General features: G+C 51.0%; 1 protein-coding gene across 1 annotated transcript; it reads left to right on the top strand.

Annotated features, from left to right (window-relative positions):
* Positions 1 to 2,958: 2,958 nt before the first annotated feature.
* Positions 2,959 to 19,690, top strand: SYNGR3 (synaptogyrin 3; the record flags this gene model as incomplete). The annotated part of the gene is made up of 4 exons (XM_079542925.1): positions 2,959 to 3,057; positions 12,310 to 12,550; positions 17,904 to 18,046; positions 19,481 to 19,690. The coding sequence occupies 4 exons, from the start codon at positions 2,959 to 2,961 to the stop codon at positions 19,688 to 19,690; spliced, it is 693 nt and encodes a 230-aa protein (XP_079399051.1).
* Positions 19,691 to 20,253: the final 563 nt, after the last annotated feature.

Genomic DNA, 20,253 nt, shown 5'->3' with positions numbered 1-20,253 from the left:
GTAAATACATTGTCAAAGCTATTCTGTGGGCTGGGCATCTTCACATCAGTATTTTTCTTTGGGGTTATTGAAGTAGTAATTGAGGCCAACCGGTTGGTTCATTTGCAGTAGCAGTGGGGCATTTCACTGCTCCCCTCCGCCACAGAGAAAACCTGATCTGTCTTGCTGGAAGAACTTGTGTTAACTCTTCTTGTCCGTGACCAGATCCCCAGGTGTGGCAGCACTCACAGTGTGGAGCAGGATGCATTAACCTCAGCAGTCTGCTGGGAAACTTTTGCGAATAATGTTCTGCATCACAGAATGGTGCTGGCATAGCTTATGGTCATTAAGCTGACAAAGTGGGAAGCTTTCATACATTGGTTATGTTCAGTCATACGCCCTTGAACAAGGCGTTGCCACTCTTACCTCTGTGGAGCTGGCTGAAACCAGCCCTTCACTGAGTGAGCAGAGCTGACCTGAACGGGTTTGGAAGTGGTGGCCCCTCATCTTGTTTCCTCAGGGTCATTGTGTCCAGGTACTTACCCCACATGAAAAACAAACTGGGTTTTTTTTTGTGTGTGCACTGGTGGCAAATTAGGAAGTTGCTGTGATTATAGGCAGCATGAGGCAAATCCTTGTTTTGCACCACTGAACTCATGTAAAATGGAAATGTGTGCATATCTCATATAACCTGTCTGCTTGCTGCTCCATTTTTTTTTCCTTGTCACTGAAATCTGGGGGGAACAGTAAATGCAAACAGCTTGTGAAAGCTGAATGAATGCTCTGGGAAGTGCATTTCCAAACACTTTTTCCCCATTTGATGAGGAAAGTATTCAAGATCTTTGCCTATTGCTGCTGTCTCACTGTACCTGTGAGCTTATTTGCAGCAAGAGGAAGTGAAATAGAAATACAGTTTACATGCAGACTAGAGATGGCTACTAAACAGATTCAGGCAGTACCCTGGTCTTGTTCTTTGTGTCACCCAGAACGTGCCCTGATGGCCCAGCTGGGCAGCAGAGCTGTGGCAGTGGGAGCAGTGCTGTAACCCTGGGCTAACAGAGACAAGATGACTTTTTCTCAAAGCATCAAAATGATTTTTGAGCTCACTGCAACAGCGGCTTGTAAACTTTTGAAGCTCTTTGAAAATTTCATCTGTGATAACCCTTTAGGTGAATGTTTTCTTAGCTCTTAACCTGCAATTCAGATGATGCTCTTGGTGCTGGGGTGAAAGCCCTGGCCAGGCCCATGGGACTGCTTTCTGTGGGAGGAAAGCAGAAGGTCCCAGTGTGGCATTTTCTTCTTTTTCATGTAGTAAAATGGGAATTGTACTGAGCTGGTGGCATTGAGGAATGAAAGGCTGAATCATGCTTTTCCTACTGAGAATCAGAAATAAACCCTGATGCCACCAGCCAGAAAGAACAGACTCGCAAACGTGCAAGAGGCTCCAGTGAGCTGGAGATGTGGCCCAGCATGTGGCAATCCTCTGCTTTTTGCAGTATTTTGTGCAATAAGGGATTAGCACTCCTGCTCCACCCATACCCCATGTGATCCAGCAGCAACAGCACAGGTCCCCCTGCAGGGACAGTGAGCTGCACAGGTCTGAGGGAGGTGGTGATGGAGCCCCTGCAGCCCCCAGCTTTGCCTGCAGGCCTGCTGAGTGCCAGCCGTGCATGCGTGCTGCTCCCTGCGCCTTCCCTGCAGTTCCTGTCCGAAGCAGAGATGATGTCAGAGTTGTCATGGTATCGGTATCTATGGAACCAGCATCATCGTCACGGTGCTAAAAAAGCTAAGGAGCCAGGTCCTGGAGCTGTGGGGGAAACTCCCTTTGTAATAATTAAGGGTTTCCCTCTGTAAGCTTCTTGTCCTTCCTCTCTTTTGTCTTCTCTGGGAAAGGGATGGTTCTTGGCCTCTTCCTCTCCCACAGCTCTGGTTGCCTCCCTTCACACTCAAGCAAAGTGGGAGCTCCATCTCCATCACTATTTACTCTCTGTTTGTGCTTGGAATCACGGCACCTCTGCTCCAGCGGCACAGGTTGCTCTGGCTCTGCGTGGTGACCACAGCTGTAGCAAGGTGTTCCAGCTGCAGTGTGGTTGCTGCAGCAGGCTGGCTGTGTTCAGCAAGGTGGCCTCAGCCACAGCACAGCGACTGCTGGATCATGGGGGACTCCAGCAGCAGCAGCACATGTTCCTCAGCTGTAGCACTGTGCATGGCTGTCGCTCAGTGATGATGGCTGCAGCATGATGTCCCAAGTTACAGCACAATGTCCCTGATTGTAGTGTTTTCATCATGGCTGCAGCACGGTGCCTGTGGCCATTGCACGGCGTTCCTGTCTATAACTTGCTGTCCCGGTCATTGCACAGCGCTCATGGTTATTGCATGATATCCCTGGCTGCAGCATCATGCTTACAGCCATTGCATGGTGTCTCTTGGCTGCGGTACAATGTTTTTAATCATTGCATGGTGCTCATGGACATTGCATGGTGTCTGTAGTAGTAGTATGGTGCTTCTGGTCATTACATGGTGTCCCTGGCTGTGGCACGATGCTCATTGGCATGGCATGGTGTCCCTGGCTGTAGCGTGGTGCTCACGGCCGTTGCATGCTGTCTCTAGCTGTAGTATGCTGCTCACGGGCATGGCACGACGTCCCTGGCTGTGGCATGACGCTCATGGCCGTTGATGCCGTTTGAGGTCATTGCGCGGTGTTCCCGTCTGCAGCGCGGTGCCCGTGCCGATGGCCCGCAGCGCCCGCACCGCTCGCTGAGCTCGGCCTCCCGCCATGAGAGGCGGTCGCGTTGCGGTGAGCGGCACGCCGGGCGCGTGCACCTGCCGCCGCCCCCCCGCCCCTCGGCTGCTTCTTCCCGCTGCCCGCGCGCGGCGCTGCGGACGAACCCACGCGAAAAGCGCGCGGCCGGCGCGAGGAGCGCGCGCGGCTCGGCTCGGAGCGGCGCCGGAGCGGAGCGGAGCGGGCGGTGGGGGAAGATGGAAGGAGCGTCCTTCGGAGCGGGCCGGGCCGGCGGCGCCGTCGATCCTCTGGATTTCCTTAAGCAGCCGCAAACCATCCTGCGGGCGACGGCTTGGGTAAGGCGGGGAGGGCAGCGTGCGGTGGCCGGGCGCGGAGCGGCGCCCGTTGCAGCGTGCGGTGCCCGTGCGGTCTGCAGTGCCCGGGTATTGTGCGTGCGGTGCGCGGTGTGCGGTGCCGTGCGGCGTGCAGCCTGCAGGCACCGTGCAACGGGCAGCGCTTTGGCCGCTGGCTCCCGTGGGAAGTTCGGTGGGGACGGGCACGGTGCGGCGGGTGGCCGATGCCGTAGCCCTGCAGTGGTTTTATCCCTGGTGTTTGAGCGTGAGAGAGCAGGGTGCAGCACAGAAGCAGAGGACATTTTCTTCCCATCCGTGCTCTCTGTGTGCATGTGTAAGAGAGATGAAATCTTACAGCCAGCCCTGCCCAGCTCCCCCTGTTCATCCAAATCGATGTTATGTTTGCTGGTCCTTTCCCATACGTGAGTTCTGCCGTGCAAGGGGCAACAAGAGGTGGGATCCGTGCTGCAGCCACTCAGTGAAGTCTTTGCCCATTGCTGCTCCATGAATAAGCAGCCAGAGAGCTGTGCTGCCAGGCTGCAGTGCTCAGCTCTCACCTGCTACAATCTAAAAGTGTGCATGGCTGGAGAGCTCTGCAATGCCCAAAGTCCCCGGCATGGAGTCTCAGCCCTGCTCCTGCAGGCTCTGGTTCTCAAAGCTGGGCCCTGGACGCTCATCCTCGCTCGTGCATGGAGGCCATGGCTGCTGGCTCTGTGTCACCTTCAGCAGTGCCACGTGCATGCAGCAAGGGAAGGAGAGGTGTTGAGGGAAGGGGCTGCCTGTGCAGCTGCCATCGCACTGTGCAGGGGGACCCTGGGGTGCCTGAGCAGCATAACATGGGAGCATGCACTTATCTTCAAGCACATGAGCAGTTCCAGCGGCAATCACATGCCTAAAGTTCAACCACATGCTTAATTGTTTGGCTGGATTGGAGCCAGTGAACTTGCCAGGGCTTTAAAAAAGCCCTTTGCTCCATTACTGGAGGAGAGTGGAGTTTATGGATATGGCGCATCCAGATGTGGGGCAGGGTTTGTGAGGCTCCTGCTGGCAGGCATTTCCTAGAAGTATCATTTCAACCTGGAGTACTTGGTTGGGATCCAGTGGGATCCTCCACAAGGCAAATCATTGGCAACATGTTGGTTTGGGCATGGTCAGATAAATCAGTGGCCAACAGGTGTTGAGTTGGGCTCCCTTTAAAAAGATCTGCCAGCACCCAGCCAGAGAGCTCACCCTTCTAGGACTTATGGGCAACAGGAACAGCATATAGGAGATGAACTAAAAATTCCAGCTTAGAAGATATGTGTGTGTACTTGTTGGCTGTTCAGTAGAGAAGTCATTCATTTTGTAGGTTCTGGGTTCAGAAAACTGAACATGTATAACTACAGAACGGGTCAACTTTAATCAGGTGGAGGGGCCCTTTGGCTTTCATGAACGTGACGTGCACAGGGTTTGCAACGTGAAGATTCAATAAGGCTTAGAAAGTACATGTTGAAGCCATGTGGATGCTTCCCTTGTCTCACTTCTGCTGGAAGATCTGTTGTGAATCTCCCTTGCAGATGCAGCACAGGGGTGTGGAGTCCCCATGCTGTGATGCTGTGACCCAGCTGTGTGCCACTGGCTGCCCTTCAGCACAAGCAGGGATGTGGTCGGTGTGAGCTGGGTACTTGGGGCCAGTTTCCGTTCCACCTGGTGCATGGCTGCTGTTACTTCTTGCAAAGTGTGCCCAGGCTCTTTTTAGCTTTACTGCTCGTGCCAGATCAAACCCACAGCCTGTTTTAAGATGGAGAGCTTGGACGGAGGCGGCAGGCGATGCACTACAAAGCAGTATCTGTTTAAGATCTTGCTCCCTTTCTGTTCCAACTTGAAGCTTCCCTTTGCCAGGCTGGGGTGTGCAGCACAACCCCACAGCCATTGCAACACTCCATTACTTGCTTCACAACCTCCACCTTTGCTTTGCATAGCCACAGCAGAGCTTGTTCAGAAACCCCTTGAGCTGGGTGTAGGTGTGGGGGCATTTTTTTTTAAAATGTGATTCCCCTTCCTATTGCTTGTTGTCACATCTTTTTAAGCATGTTTAACCCGTGTTGTAGGAGCAAACCTTGGAGGCTTAATCCTTGCTGCCATTATAGAATCACAGAATGGTTGGGTTGGAAAGGACCATAAAGCCACCCCAGCCTTCTTTTCTCCAAGCTGAACACCCCCAGCTCCTGCAAGCTGTCCTCACAGCAGAGGTGCTCCAGTCCTCTAAGCATCCCCGTGCCCTCTGCTGGCTCTGCTCCAACAGCCCCACTTTTTGCCCCAACCCAAGTGCATTACTTCACATTGGGCCTTGTTGTACCTCATTCAGTTCTTGTGAGCCCACGTTTCAAACCAGTCCAGGTCCATCTGGATAGTGTTTCTTTTGGAGGAGGGAGCTGCCTTGGTGGCCCTTTGAGATGTGCTGGTTCAAATGAGATGTGAGCAGTGGAGACCCTCGCTTTAAGCAGCCAGTCAAAGCAGGCTGCTGCCTGCTGATGGGGTTTCACAACCTGTCATTGCCAAGCAGGATGCAGCTCCTGTTCTGCAGCTCCATTCTGCAGTTCCAGCGGTTACTTTGGGGCTATGGGTTCAGCTCTGGTGCTTACAAACATCTGAGGGACCTGTGGGTGAATGGTGACTTTGGGTTAGAAATTCCCAAATGTAAGTTTTGGTGAAAGGGGATTCCTGATCCTACCTCATACTGTGACCTCTCCATACATTGCAATTCTGAATATCTGAAAGGAAAAAAAACCTATCCTGGTATAAGCTGTAAAACCAAAAGCTGGACAGAACCATTTAACAGTTCCTCATTCATCTCTTCCCCCTGTGTCTGATGCAGTTTGTCAGAAGAAGATGTGATCACTCTTGTGGTTTCCTTTTTGGGCGTTTTTTGCACAACAAAACAAAGTTGGTGCTCACCAAGGCCTGCCTGCAGAACCATGAGCTCCCTTCTCTGTCATGCCACGGCTGTACGTGCTTCTAAGCAGCCATGCAGCTTTTAAGGGGAATTGTTTGCTTAATGCACCTTTAGATTTGACTTTTAAAAGCAGTTATGGTAAATATGCTATTAAAGTAAATGTTTTTAGTAATTGGTATGAATTTCAATAACAGCAACACTAAAAGCCTTTTTCCTTGACATGTCAGCTTTCAACCCAAGAGCCTCAGCATGTGTGCTTTGGGGTTTCTTCTGCCATGCTGGATCTCTGCAAGTTTCCTACAGCTTCAAGGGCTTCAGCATTTCCTTACAGTGACTTTGGTGTGACTCAGAGTTGCTCCACTTACCCAGGGTGTGTGCCATGGTACAGCATTGCCTGTGGCTGGCACTTGCCCTGCCCTGCCTAGAGCCTTTCTGGTTTCCTAAAGCTGAATGGAAGTGTAGTGCATCACCTGTTGGCTGGTGCAGCTCCAGCCCAGGGCCCAGTGGGGGCTAAAATGCCCAGTGCTGGGCAGGATGTGGCCTGTGTGTGTCTGACCTTGGTAATTTTTCCTTCTTGTTTGCTGCCCATCCTCACTCAGGGATGGTTCAAGGAGCAGAGGGGGCTGGAGAAGGCAGCATCTGACAAGAGCTCGCCCTGTTCCTGTACAGTGTTAGCTCATTGAGCCCAGCATTTTGCCTTTAGGAGCATAACCTTTATTACAGGATGGACCAACAGCAGCCAAAACTGATTGCCTAGCCATGGGCATAGCAAGTGGAAATCCCCATAACCTTTGATATGAGGTAGTGAATTTATAGGACCAGAGAATGCTTTGGCTCAGATCCGGGAGAAGTCTTTATGTGCTGGCTTTTCACAGAGCTGTGTATTAGTCCATAATGTGGTAAATCATTATCTTTCAGTGAGACACGTGTGCTTTGCTGAGGGATGAGTTAGGTAAGAACTGGGATGGATGTGTTATGGGTAGGAGATTCATTCTTGGAGTGGGCAGTGGGCCCTTTCTGCCCTCTTTCAGGTTTGTTTGGTTTCTTTGGGAGGGTGAAAGGTGCTGCTGCCTGCTGTGTGCTCATTGTATAGGCTGCTTGTTTTTAGCAGGAAAAAAAAAGAACAGCATAGGAGCAGAGCAGCCAAACTGCAGCAGGAGAGCAAGGGGTGGCCACTGTGCTGCACCCTGGGCATGGGAGGGAATCAGGCAGTGTCCCTCCTGCCTTCCTGAGGAACCTCTGCCCCGGCTGCAGGGTCGTCCCCAGCATGGAGGGCTTGTGGCTCTCAGAGAGGGGCTGCATGGCTGGGCTGTGCCTCAGGAGCTTGTGGCAATGCTCAGAGTCAGTGCTGTGATCTTGGCTGCCCTGGGCTTTGTCTAGCACTAGCTGCTTTCAGTAAGGTCACCAGATTTCCGTCTTAATTTTCCTTTTCCGTGGGCTGTAGATATTAAAGGCTGACCTTTAGCTTTACATTTTTGTTAATGAAATTATACAGAAGTTTCACCACATCTGAGCTTAAAATGCAGCTGAATTTCCGTTTTCCTGTCATCACTGATTCCAAACACTGTCAGTTTGATGCGTGCTCAGATTGTGCCACTAGACCATGAACTTTGAATGGATGCTTTGTTTCAACCAACATCTTTTGCCGCATTAGAAAAGGTAATTCAGTACAAAGCAGTCATGTGGTCATCAACATACATCCTTCACAGTCTGATTAGCCCATTAGACATGTCCATAACCTTATTAGGGTTGCCATCACGCTATCCGGTTCTGTGCCAGAAACTGCATCAGGTCTTTCCTTTGTGGTCACATCCTCAGTCCTCATGGGAGATCTGGCAGTGCTTAGGTTGGTTGTTGGCCTTCACGTACCCCAGTAAATTATGCAGCTGCGTGCAGAAAACTTTGCTGTTACTGACAGCTGTAAGGATGAAATGGGGAGGACAGGGGCCTAGATTCCCCCAGAATTTGAGCTTGGAAGGTGTGAAGCACTGAGGTGCAGCCCAGATCCAAGCAGGGTGTCCTTGTGGTACAGGGCAGCTCCAGCCCAGGGCCCAGTGGGGGCTAAAATGCCCAGTGCTGGGCAGGATGTGGCCTGTGTGTGTCTGACCTTGGTAATTTTTCCTTCTTGTTTGCTGCCCATCCTCACTCAGGGATGGTTCAAGGAGCAGAGGGGGCTGGAGAAGGCAGCATCTGACAAGAGCTCGCCCTGATGTCGGTGTTGGCTCTGTCCACCTGGGTTGTGCCTATCACCACTGACTGAGAGCTACTGCAGAGCAAATTAGGGGTAGATCATTCTTCTCCATGCGTCAAATTTCCTCAATGTTAACGTTAGCAGTTGCTTGTGTGTGTAATCAAAGCAAGGTTCTGCAGTCTCCTACAAACCCACACCTTCTGGCAGTGTTTTTTCATAGGCCCCCGATTGAAGCACAGTGCATCAACACTGGAAACATCTCACCTTAAAATGGCTGACAGCTCACACACTGGTGCTTTCAGCTCATGCTCTCGCATTTCTTGCTTTTTGTTTTCCTTGTGATGACTGTGCTTAGATTGTCAGAACTCCATATGCACATTTCAGGTGCCTGGGTGACAGAAGGCTGAAAGCAGTGTGGATAGAATACCTGCAGGTCTGGGGTCTGGCAGACTGATGCTGCAGGAAGGAATGTAAATCTGCAAAGTGTGATGGCAGACCCAAGCCAGGGCAGCCTGGCCAGCCATCCATATCCAGATGGCAAAAGCCTGGTGTGAGCAAACTCTGTGGCAGGCTGCTCCTTCTCTTTAGAAGAAAGTAGGTGTCATTCAGCAGTGTGCTGCCCACCAACTGGGCGCTGTCACCTGTCTGTCCCAAAGCCCCTGGGGTGCACCACTGGAGCACTGGTCATAGGGCGATGCTCAAAGCCCTCTGGTTTCAGCTGTGTAGCAGTTGTTTTCCAGAGTCATGGTCTGTACTCAAACCCCATCATAGGTTGCTGTACTCACACCCCTTTGACCTGTGCTACAGGAGAGCTTGCTGCCTGACAGTGTCCCCTCTTGCTCAGGGATACTGGACAGCTCTGCATTTGCACAAGCAGCTCATCTGTGTTGCAGTGTGTACAGCTCTTCTTGCATCCTCCTAACCAGAGTGCTTCTCCAGCCACTTGTGGAGAGTCTGACCTTGCATTTTCTCTCTCAGGTCTCTGATGAACTGGTTGAGAGCTTGAGCAAGCAAGGGCTGTGGAGGTAGTTAGGGACTGGCACTTGTTTTTCATGAACTTAAAAAAGTCCTGTGGGTTTTACTTTTCCCCCATCTACTCCCCTTTCCTTAACTTTCTTTTAACCTACACATGGCAAAACAACACCAAGTCTATTCTCATTAAAATGAGAATTACCAGCAGCAGTTGTTGTTTTGTTTTTAAAGAAAATTAATATCAATCATGAGGAGAGGGAGAGAAAAAACATGGAAAGACTTGTTCTCACTGACAAGCTTGTTTTGACAGGCGTCCTTCAGTCAGCATGATGATTTTGTACCTCCATCCAACACATGCACTCACTGTTGCTGGGCTGTGCATCCGATGGCTGTCTCACCTCTCAGCCCCTTTCTGCGGGATGCTCCAGCTGCAAGACAGGTGCAATTCTCTGCACTGAACAGAGCAAAACTCACTGGAAGTTAAAGCTAAGCAGTAGGATATCTGCAAGTACCATCTCTGGTGACATCTGCATTGGTCCCAGGTGTGTGCATTACGGGCACCTTTTGGCTTTTGTGCTCCTCCATGATTGCTCTCTGGGCATTCTCCTTTAACAGACCTGGGTATCCGATCCTGCCTTCCAGCCATGATCCTTTTGATGTGCTCTGCTCAGCATAGGTTTTGCTTTCCCCCAGGAGCAGCACCAACTCTGTGGGCAACCATGGTACTGCATCACCCAGCCAAGCTGTGAGCACAGGAGGCATCTGAAAGCACCAAGAAATAAGGCAGGTTGCTAATCCTGGGAGGATTTAGTAAAAACACTTATCTGAGAAGCTAAGTGCAAGTTCACTGGCCTGCCAGAGAAATAATCGAGTGGAATCAGAGGTTCTCAATTATTCATGTTTTCCAGAATCACATTATTTATTCCAGGGGCTGTTTTATAAATGCTGCTGCTATTTCTGATAGTAAATAACAATTTTGCATTATTTATGAACAGATTTTTACAACTGCTGATATTACAGCTGCTGCCAAAGCTCTGGGAAAATTATTATTGCTGTTTGTTGTTGTTTGTTGCTTCCTTCTTACAATGCAGCCCTGTTGTTCTTTACATGATGATGCGGCCGTCACGGTGAGACGAGAAGCTGGGTGTGAATGCAGGCAGTGACTCACGTTAGCAGTGAGCTTGTGGTGGTGCTTGGGGCTGAGAGGAGTGGGGAAAGAACCCCAGGCCTTGGTTAAATTTGAAGATGAGGGGATGCTTGGAAGGAAAGCAGGATGTCTGGGTAGCACGGAGATGCCTGCTCAATTGACAGGCAGGTCCTAGAGCATCTCCAACATCCAGCATGGCCCAGCAGTGAGCTAACTTGAAATGCAAGTGCAAGAGGAGTGAGCTCCTAGCTGACAGTTTAAAGATGATCTCTGTCCTTGGTTGTCCTGCTCATGGGTTTGTGGAACTGGGAGTGAGCATGGGGCAGGTGCTCTGGTATCTGCTTGCACACCTAAGGCAGGATGTTCTCTAGGGACTGTTAGCACTCCTTCTGCTCATCATTTATTTCAGATGATGCCTCACAGAGAAAGAAAATACCCTGCACCTATCTGTCATGTTTGCACTCCTGAAGACATGCTTCTTTGTTGTTCCCTCCAATATGGAGCGGAGTTAGTGGAGAGGATCTAAGACAGGTTTGCTGATGAGACATTTGCATTTGCAAGTATGTTCAGTTGGAACTGCCTCTGTCCCAGCTTCAACCCAGCTGGGAAGAGTGTGGAGGAGAGGGAGAAGGGCTGTCCATGTAGAATACTGCAGGGTAGCCAGGATAGAGACACGTGGCCAGTGCTCGTGCTGTCACAGCATTACATTGCAGTGCTGGAAGCCTTCTGAATGGTTTGTTTGTTGTTGGTTCTGCTGCCCCTATGCACTAGGGAGCAAGGTGAAGTGTCAGCAGGCAGTTACTGCAAGAGCCGTGGACTGCAGGTGGCTGTGAGCTGCTGCATCTGGCTGTCGCTCGTTTCGGTCTTGTGTCTCAGTACAGGGCTGTGACTGCAGAGAAAGCAGTGAGGAGCTGTGTGTGGTCTCTGCCTGGATACGTTGCCTCTGGATGCATCCTGGGAGCCAGCAGGGTAAGGAGGTATGCAGCGATCCTGTGGTGCTGGCAGCAAGTGACAAGATCAGAGATGCACAGTGTGGTGCAAGGGCATCCACAGGTCTTGCTACTCTAAGCCCAGCAATGGAAGCAGCAGCACAGTGCTTCCCAGGTTGCAAGAGTGAATGCAGCTGGTCCTGTGGCTTCTGCTTGCTGCCTTTGGTTTTGGAGAGGAATAAGGGATTTACCTAGGCGTGCAGCACTGTGAATGGCATTCATGGACACAGCCACATGACCCAGCTATGACCCAGCTCCCTTTCTGCAGCCAGGATGTGAGGCAAAGCCCTAGGGAGCTGGAGTTGAAGCTACTGTGGAGCAGCTGCTTCTCTCCATTGCTGTGTGCTGGGGGGCTGGGAAGCTACTCTTAGCTCTGCTGTGGGTCCCAGCAGTCAGCAGTGGGAATGGGGCAGCCACCAGTGAGCTCCTTCTCTACTGTCCTTTGCAGGGCTGGAACTGGGTCACTGCATAACAGATGCAGGCACTGCATCCTTCAGCCTCTGCTATGGGGTTGAATTGGCCAATGTTTGCATGGCAGCACAACCATAACTTCTTCCTCCTTCCCATGACACCCACGTGAGCTGCTCCCCATGTCCCCAAGCACCCCATCCACCCTCCAGTGTGCATTCAGCATCTCCATTATCTGTAGCTTCATTTCTCTCTGCTCTGCAGTTACACAAGGGGGTTCATTGAGTGCGGTCTGATGGTGCAAAGCAGCACAAGCAGAAAGACTGTTCAGAGACCTGACCAATCTGTTTAGTTTCCCTTCCCCTCCTTCCCCATCTCTTAAAACACACTGCAAGCCAAACCATTGAAAACAAGCAGGCTCACAGCATCTGGAGCCCTAGATGCCATCCGCCAGCCCATCGCATAGAACCACCAGCCAGCTGAGTGTGGGGATCTATCTAGCAAATGCCATGTTGCTGTAGAGCCTCACAAGACTGAATCCAATTATTTTGCTGTTGGAAAACAGAGTTAAATGTAAGCAGCTGCAAGTTGTGTTTTCTCCTTCCTTTTGCAGATCTTTTCCATCGTGGTGTTCGGCTCCATTGTGAACGAGTGCTATGTGAACAAGGATGGCACAGACCCTGAGCTACATTGCATCTTCAATGAGAATGAGAGTGCCTGCAGCTATGGCATTGCCATTGGCATTATTGCCTTCTTCGGATGCATCTTCTTCCTTGTTGTGGACCTCCAGTTCCAGCAGATCAGTAGCGTGAAGGACCGCAAACGAGCTGTCCTGCTGGACCTGGGCTTTTCAGGTACAACTTTGGCTTTGCTAATGGACACTGTTTGTCATGGACACTGCTGGTTCCATGGGGTGTGCAGGGTCATTGCAGTGCCTGCAGCTCCATGCTTGAGTCCTGCTCTCATCTCTCAGGCCATGGCACAACTCATGTCTTAGGGAGAAGGATGGGTTGTCTTGTTCAACAGTGAATCCAAAGGCAGCAGTGGGGAAGCCAATGTGTGGTAGTTTGAGGTCAGTGGGGTGTCCTGCTCACTGGTGTTGCTTCTGAAGCTGGGATCACGGGGGTCACTTGGGGAAGAAAAGCTTGGCAGTCACATTTTACCCTGTCACATCTCCTGTTTCTGCCTCTTAACAAGAGTCACTTCATCAGTTACATCTGGATCTGTTTTCACTTTGTGCATGTGTTTCTGCACAAAGCAGAAGTGTGCTTCTACAGCAGGAGCTAAGACACCATTGCCATCCGTCACTGCCTCCAGGGCTGGGGTTTGCTAGTAGCTCTGGATTTCCCAAGGACTCACGTGGATTTTCTGTGCTGTCCCAAGCCCTTGACTCAGCCACATGAACAGGAGCTGAAGGGCTGTGCTGTGCTGGGAGACACTGTCCTCTGCTTGGCTGCTCTGGGAGTTTTCTGGCTGAATTTGCAGCTGATGTTCTCGATTTCCAGGTTCTTGTGTTAGCAAAGTCTGAAGGTGATTTATCCAGCACAAACACAGCTGATGACTCTGGTCCCAGATGAAAACATCCATCATCATCTGCCTGTGCTTGGCTGTAGTTAAGAATGTCCTCTCCTTGCTGGAAAGCTCATTTCCATGGTGCTAGAGCTTCAGTGCCCAGCCATTGTGAGCTGGTATTTACAGCCCTTTCTGTGGGGCTTGGGGCCTGCAGCTCTGCAATTCAAATGGGAGTGTCCACATCCATCTTCTGCCTGGATGTGTGTCTTGGTGTGAGGCTGTGATCCTTCCCTGATTTTCACCTTGTACCAGCTGCACTGTCCCTTGCCAGGCTTGTATGAAATGGGGCCATCTCTGCCTTGTTCCTCTGTTGTCCTTGTCATACAGTGTGCATAGTCATGGGGCTCTGCAGAAAGCTGCAGAAGATGGGCTTCTGCCCACAGGCATTGCTCTGCTCATGGGGACAGGCTCCAGTATTGCACCAGGGCTCTGTCCTGGTAAAATCCTCCCCATCCACAAATTTCAAATACGGTTGACCTGCCAGTGCTGACTTTATTACTGGGACCAGGGGATGAGTGTGCTACTCTCGAGTGCCTTGTGTCACCTGCAAGGCTCCTTCCTCCTCCCTTGCTTCTTCCCCTCTGCATGCATTTTGGTAGAAAACGGACAGACCACTTCCATGTTGCAAAGCAAACCACTTACAGGCAAGTTGTGCTGCTGGGAGGGATGTGTGAGTGGCAGCATGCTTCTTACTCAGCTGGGTGCCAGTGTCTGCCAGTGACCTTCCCCTGCTGCTTGTGCAGGCTTGAGTTGAGGGTCTCGTCATGGGACATGGGTATGGAGGGGACTTCCAGCTCTTTGGCTTCAGACCCTGTTTTTGCACCGTGTATCCTGCTTCATACCTTAATCAAACTCCTTCTTGGAACTCTCATTTGCTGATTGAGAGCCTCACTGCATGTCTCCTCACACCAGATGGACTCTCTGTTCCCTTCCACATGCCTGCAGTTCGTACCTCAGCTTGTATTTGTCTCTCTTGATCATGGGTGGCCAGAGCTGTGCATGTGGAGCTGTTATTAGTGCCCTTGGTGTGCAAAACACCCTTCTGCTGCAAGTTTTCACATTTCAATGGGAGATCTCAGGGTGGATTCATGCCTGCTGCATCTTATTCCATTCCTATTTCTGTGCCTTCATTTTTCTAAGATTATAGCTGCCCCAAACCTTCTGTATTACTGTAGCCCATACACACGCTCGTGCAGAAACTCCAGGCAGTTGGTTGATTCCAGAAGCAGATCTTGCAGCACAGATCAAATTCAGGGTTTTGCTGGCATGTGAACCCAAGCAGCCTGGGGCTTGCAGCCCATGGGCTCTGTGTCCTCAGAGCCAACCTGTACATATGTGATAGAGTGCAAACTGCAAGTTATTTGCATTGGCTGCCTCTGTATTAATCTCTAGGAACTTTATCTGTGGGACTTCTACACTGCACCCTTCCTCTTCTTTTCCTCCTTGGCTCTTGATTTCCTCCTACTTGTGACTGTTTCATCCTTTCTCTCTGCATGTCATCTCTGCATTACTGTATGCTTTAATATAAAAGCTGAAAATGCATTTGGGAAATAAGAGGATGAGGAGCATCAAGTAGGAAGTGGGTGGGGTGAGAGAGAAGAAGGTCACTTCTGTCCCTGTGCCTGGATTCCCCCAGTGCGTGGTGCTGGCTGCACGGAAGCAGAAGTGGCAGCTGCTGCCTATGAAGGTCATGGGAGGAGTTGGTCTAATTGCTAACCCACAGCTTCCTTTCACTTGAAGGAGGGAGGATCAGTGGTGGGTGAGAGGGCTTATACCGACAGCTTGCTGCTCCCACCCCAGCTGTACAAGGAGCATTAGCTGCCTGCAGTACAAAGGTTGTCCCCACAGTGGGCTGCCCCACGGGGCACTGGGGGCTCTGCCTCTTGCAGCCCCTGAGTCCACAGGTAGATGATGCTGGGTGCAAGCAGGACAGCCATAGTGCTATGTGCCACAGTGGCACTTGCAACTTCATCCTCCATCTGCACTTACAGCTGCTCCTGTAGATGTGCGTTGCTTGGAACCAGGCTGTAATTACGACTGTAATGTATATTTCCTGGTGTTTGCATTCTGTTGTCTGCAATCCTAAAACTATAATTAACAGCTATTCCTGGTATTTTCCTTCTCTCTGGTATGCTGGAGGGTGCAGAGCTGCTCCTGTGTGTTTCCGCCAGGAGTCAGGAGCGGTGCTTGTGGCCACAGCAACCCACTGTCAGAACAGCCCCCTCCTCAGGGTCTTGAAATCCATGAATATCAACCCACACCTCCCAAATGCCCATTTCCACTTGGTCCTGGAAATATACTGAAGCTATGAGATGGTACCCAGCTGGCACCAGGGCAGCCTGGACCCTGGGATATGCAGGTGAGAGGAGGCAGCAGTGATCCCAGGCATGAGTCAGTGTTGGGCATAGAGTCTCATCGCACAGGAGTGCTAACAGAGGGTGAACATGATCACAAATGGAAACGGGTGCTGGTACAGAACAAAAATAGTTCCTCCTAGAGCCCACTGGGAAGCCTGATCTCACACACAGGCATGTGTCAGCTTTTCAAATGGCATAAACACCGCCTGGTACTTCTGGAGGTGCTCTGAATACCTGACACTGTCTTGTCCACTGGCAGCAATACTGCATTTCCCCTTTCCCAGAGCCTGCAGAGAACCAGTTTTCTTCTCAGAAACTCAGCAGAGCTGTCCTGATGTCAGGAGGACAGAGGCTTGTGTGCATCGTGAAACCTCAGTGAGGTGCACGTGGGCAGCAGCAGGAGCAACACCACTCAGGCATTTCCCACTGAAGGTCTCAGACCCCAGCAATCAGCACTGGGCAGGTCAGCAGCTCCAGTATCTGTGTTGCAGAGGAAGTTGTTAGCTGCAGTACCCAGCACAGCCGGTGCACGGTCAGAGATGTGCATGATGTCATTTTAAGTCCTGAAAACCCTTGGAAGATACTGCTGACACACTGACAGATGGAGCTTAGAGCACTGGGCGGTGGGGAGTCCCTGTGTCATGGCTGTGCCACAGCATCAGCTTTGTGACACTGAGATTCTTGCAAACAATTCCACTCCCTGTAAACCAGTGATGAAGCCTAATCCTGCTGGAGAACCCCACTGTCCCTTTGTGGATGGCCCCAGAGGAACGATGCCCCTGAGCATGCACAACAATGGTGTGAGTTAACCTGCTATGAGTTGCTCTCACATTTCATCTCTGGTCTTTCATCTTCCCAATACTGCTGTGTCCAAAATGTGTGGATTTGAAGCGAGAAACTTCTTCCTGAATTTTGCTCTGTGAGCATGGGAGGTCTCGTTTACCACTGAGGACAAGTGGATCATCCTGACGGTGAAGATGGATATACAGAGGTGGCTTTGGTAGCAGGCATTAGCCATCTTATGCAAAAAAAAAAAAAAAAAAAAAAGCTGTTTTGTTAGTCTGAGATTTGGAAGAGGAAGGTAGGGGTGATCCTAGCTGGAGGGTGTGTTGCTGTAAGAGCAGATCAAGGGCCTGACTTGGCTAAGCTGTCCAAAGTATCTTCCCCAGGTCCAGTTGTGTAAGAAAAGGAAACAAGGAGCGTGTTTTCCAAAATTGCAGCTAGGCACAAATTCTAAACTAAAGGCAAGAAGCCTTATAAATCTTGCACAGTGTTTGGACGAGCATGCATCTTTTATTGTACTTTAGAGCTGGTAAGATAAAGAGGGGAAAAAAGGAAGCTGCTTGCCTCTCCCTGCGGCCAGACTGTGCTATGCCCACAGGGCTGGCAGTGTGGCTGCTCACTCTGATGTGCTGATAATCCCTGGGAAGAGGCTTGTAGCTCAGCATCCTGCTGCTGGGCCTGGATCTCTGTGTGCACATTGGCAAATGCAGGGAGCTTTGTGCTGGGGATGCTTAGAAAGCTGGAGGCCCTTTAAACAGCATCATGGAAGGCTCCAGGTTATGCAACTTCTTTTCACAGCGCTGTAAAGTGTAACTGCTTGTTATTACTGCTTGTTACAGTGTGTGCTTGTGGGTAGCTTTGTGTCTGTTCCAAGCTCCCTGACATCAGGCAATGCTGTTGGTTGGTGATTGAATTAGAGGAGCTGCAGCCCTATCTTGATAAGCCAGCCTTGGTTCCAGTAAGAAATAATCATTGGAGCATTTTCACTTGATCCCTGAAGCGCAGTGAGGCTGGGAGCAGGCACACAGCCCCCTCCACCTGCTGAGCAACTGTGCAGTGCCCAGCCCTAAGGTTCTGAAAGCCACAGGTTTCCAGGAAACAAAAGGTGAGCAGCACAGCAGGGTGCTGGGGAGTGGGCTGGCAGCATCTTGGTGCCTGTGAGCAGGCTGCAGTCCCACCGAGTGCAAGAAGGCTGTGTCTAGAGGTTGTGCTGTCCCTGCAAAGCTTAAGATGAAGGTAAGATTTAAACTGAAGATAGACAACAGACAAGATAATGCTACAAGTTCCTCCAGTTCAATTTTTTCAGCAATTGTAAATTCACCTCTTTCAAAATAGCTCTGTTTGGGTCATGCCAGAGGATAAGGCACCCAGGACCTCTGTTGCTGCTTGAATGTCTTGGTGGCAGTGTTTGTGCATCAACACCCAGATCTCTGGGGTTCTTGGAGCAGAGGAGGTGATGGCAGTATCAGCACTGACTGGCTCTGTTCTCCTCCAGGTTTCTTGTCCTTCCTTTGGTTTGTAGCCTTCTGCTTCCTAGCAAACCAGTGGCAGCGGACAACAATGAGCAAAGGGGCTTCGCAAGGAGCAGATGCTGCCCGGGCATCAATTGCCTTCTCCTTCTTCTCCATCATCGTCTGGGTGAGTTCAGCTTCTGGACTTTTCAAGGGCCCTACCTGTGAGACCTGCAGCTTTTTATGTAGGGGTACAGCTACTGCACCCAGGGCATTAAGGTACAAGTGCTGCCTACCACTGTCATGGCGAGGGTCCAATACGTGGGGCAGATACTTATCCCCAGAGCTGGGCTTTGTCCACAGGGCACAGATTTAATTACAGAAGAAACTACCCAACTCAGCTAGGCTGGGGAGAGGAGAAATGAAACCTACTGCAGGCTCAGCAGTGAGCTGAAGGAGGAATCTGGGGCACAGTTTGGGGAAGTGAAGCCTGGTGAGTGGTGAAGGGCTGTACTGAAGGAACCTGCAGTTCGTCCTTCTCCCTCTGCAGGGAGCTGAAACTGTGGTTGCTTACCCAGGAAGCCCCAGCTCCAGTCCCCTCTCCCTGGGAACTTCCAAACTTCTCCTCCTGCAGCTAGCAAGTTGCATTTCCATCAAAAACATGTTGCTGCCCACGTGCTGCCCTCGTTTCAGACCCCAGGGAGGAGTTTGGTTTGAAGCAAATGAGTCCCCAGGAGTACACCATGATGTGCCTGTCCCATAGGGTGTGGGGGATTTTGACAGCCCCTCGGGGAAACCAGACTGTCTGCTCTGCTGCTTTCCTCAGGAGAGGTGCAAAATGCTGCAGCAAATACATAAGGTCCATTGCAGACAGTTGCTGCCAGGGCCAGGGAAACAGTGTTGGGCCAGAGGAAATGCCGAAGGGCCGTAAGTGTACAGCAGGGGAGCACCCGTTGCCCTTGGGGCTTACAGGGGGGGCTAAGGCCGTGCCGTCTTGGTGTCTGTGGGCAGGTTTTCTTTATCCTGAGTCTGTCATTTAAAAATTAATTGAATTGTTAATGAAACCTCTTGAAATAAAGGTGAGTGCAGGTCTCTCACAGCTCTGCTGCTTCCATTTCCCACAATTTGTGACCTGAATACTTGCAACCTGGAAAAGGGTGAAGGAGTCTCTGCAGGACTGACCTATTTCACTGGCCTGGGACAGTTTCCACTCGTTGCAGTGGTTGGTTTGATGGTGCCACTTCCTTGATGACAATGGGAACCTGATCTGAACACAGTGTGGGCTTTGGTTTTGCATGGGGAGAACTCGTAGGTCTCAATGGAAGGTTTTGCTTTGCAGCATGAATATGAACAGTGTTAGGAGGCTGAAGGGCAAGCATCTCTGTGAGGCCTCTTCTGTGATTTGGGAGGCACGGAGAGGGGGAAAGGATGGCAGAGGGAAGCACAGAGTGCTGATGCAAGGTGGTGCCGTGTGGCACAGCGGTGCACGGTGGTGCAGCACCGATATGCCCTGCACACCTGGCTCCTCCTGGGCCAGTGGTTCCTATGGCTGCAGAGGAGCAGGAGGCAGCAGTCACCCACGGTGCTTGGCTCTCCCCCCAAATCTCTTCATCCCTTGCAGGTCGCACTGGCACTGAAAGCCCTGCAGCGGTACCGCCTGGGCACCGACATGTCGCTCTTTGCCACCGACCAGTTTGCCACCGACCCCAATGCTGCGTATCCCGGGTACCCCACTGGCAGTGGCATTGAGAGCACAGAGACCTACCAGAGTCCCCCGTTCACCGAGACCTCGGACGCCAACCCGAAAGGTTACCAAGTGCCAGCATACTGAGGGAGGAGGGCGTGCGGCCGTGTACAAATAGACCGAGTCCTATGGTGCAGTACAGTTAACCGGTTGATTGCAAATGTATTCAGTACCATTTCCTTAATGTGGCAAGTCAGTGCTGGGTTCCTTACTATTAGCTAGTTGTGCAGTGAATTCTGTACAGTGGTATTGGTTCTTGTCTTACCTGTCCAAGGGTTTTATAAAAGCAGTGTTCCCTCTAAGTCGGAAGAAAGAAGGCCGCTACTCCATGTGGCAGAAGATAAGTCAGTACCTTCTTCGAGGCTTGTTTTAGCACCACTGGGCACTAGGTGCCACAGAGTGCCTGGGAAAGCCAAAAATACCTTTTCCTGCTAGAAAACAAGGTAGCTGATGAGTTGTTCATCTCGTTCTTCCAGAGCTAACACAGATGTGGCCTCATTGCAGTGAGCGGGGCTGCAGCTGGGGCGGTTGGTCCTGGCCTAGTCCCACTCCTGATAGAGCTTTCATGTACAGCACAGAGAGGCCATGGAAAGTGCCAAATTTACAAAGAAAAAAGTGGTGTCTGTGTTACTTTTATTTGTATATATTTA

Source organism: Tetrao urogallus, assembly GCF_951394365.1.
Source record: "Tetrao urogallus genome assembly, chromosome: 15".
Lineage (NCBI taxonomy): Eukaryota > Metazoa > Chordata > Aves > Galliformes > Phasianidae > Tetrao > Tetrao urogallus.
The sequence above is the reverse complement of the archived record's forward strand: the minus strand, read 5'-3'. Positions and strand labels throughout refer to the sequence as shown.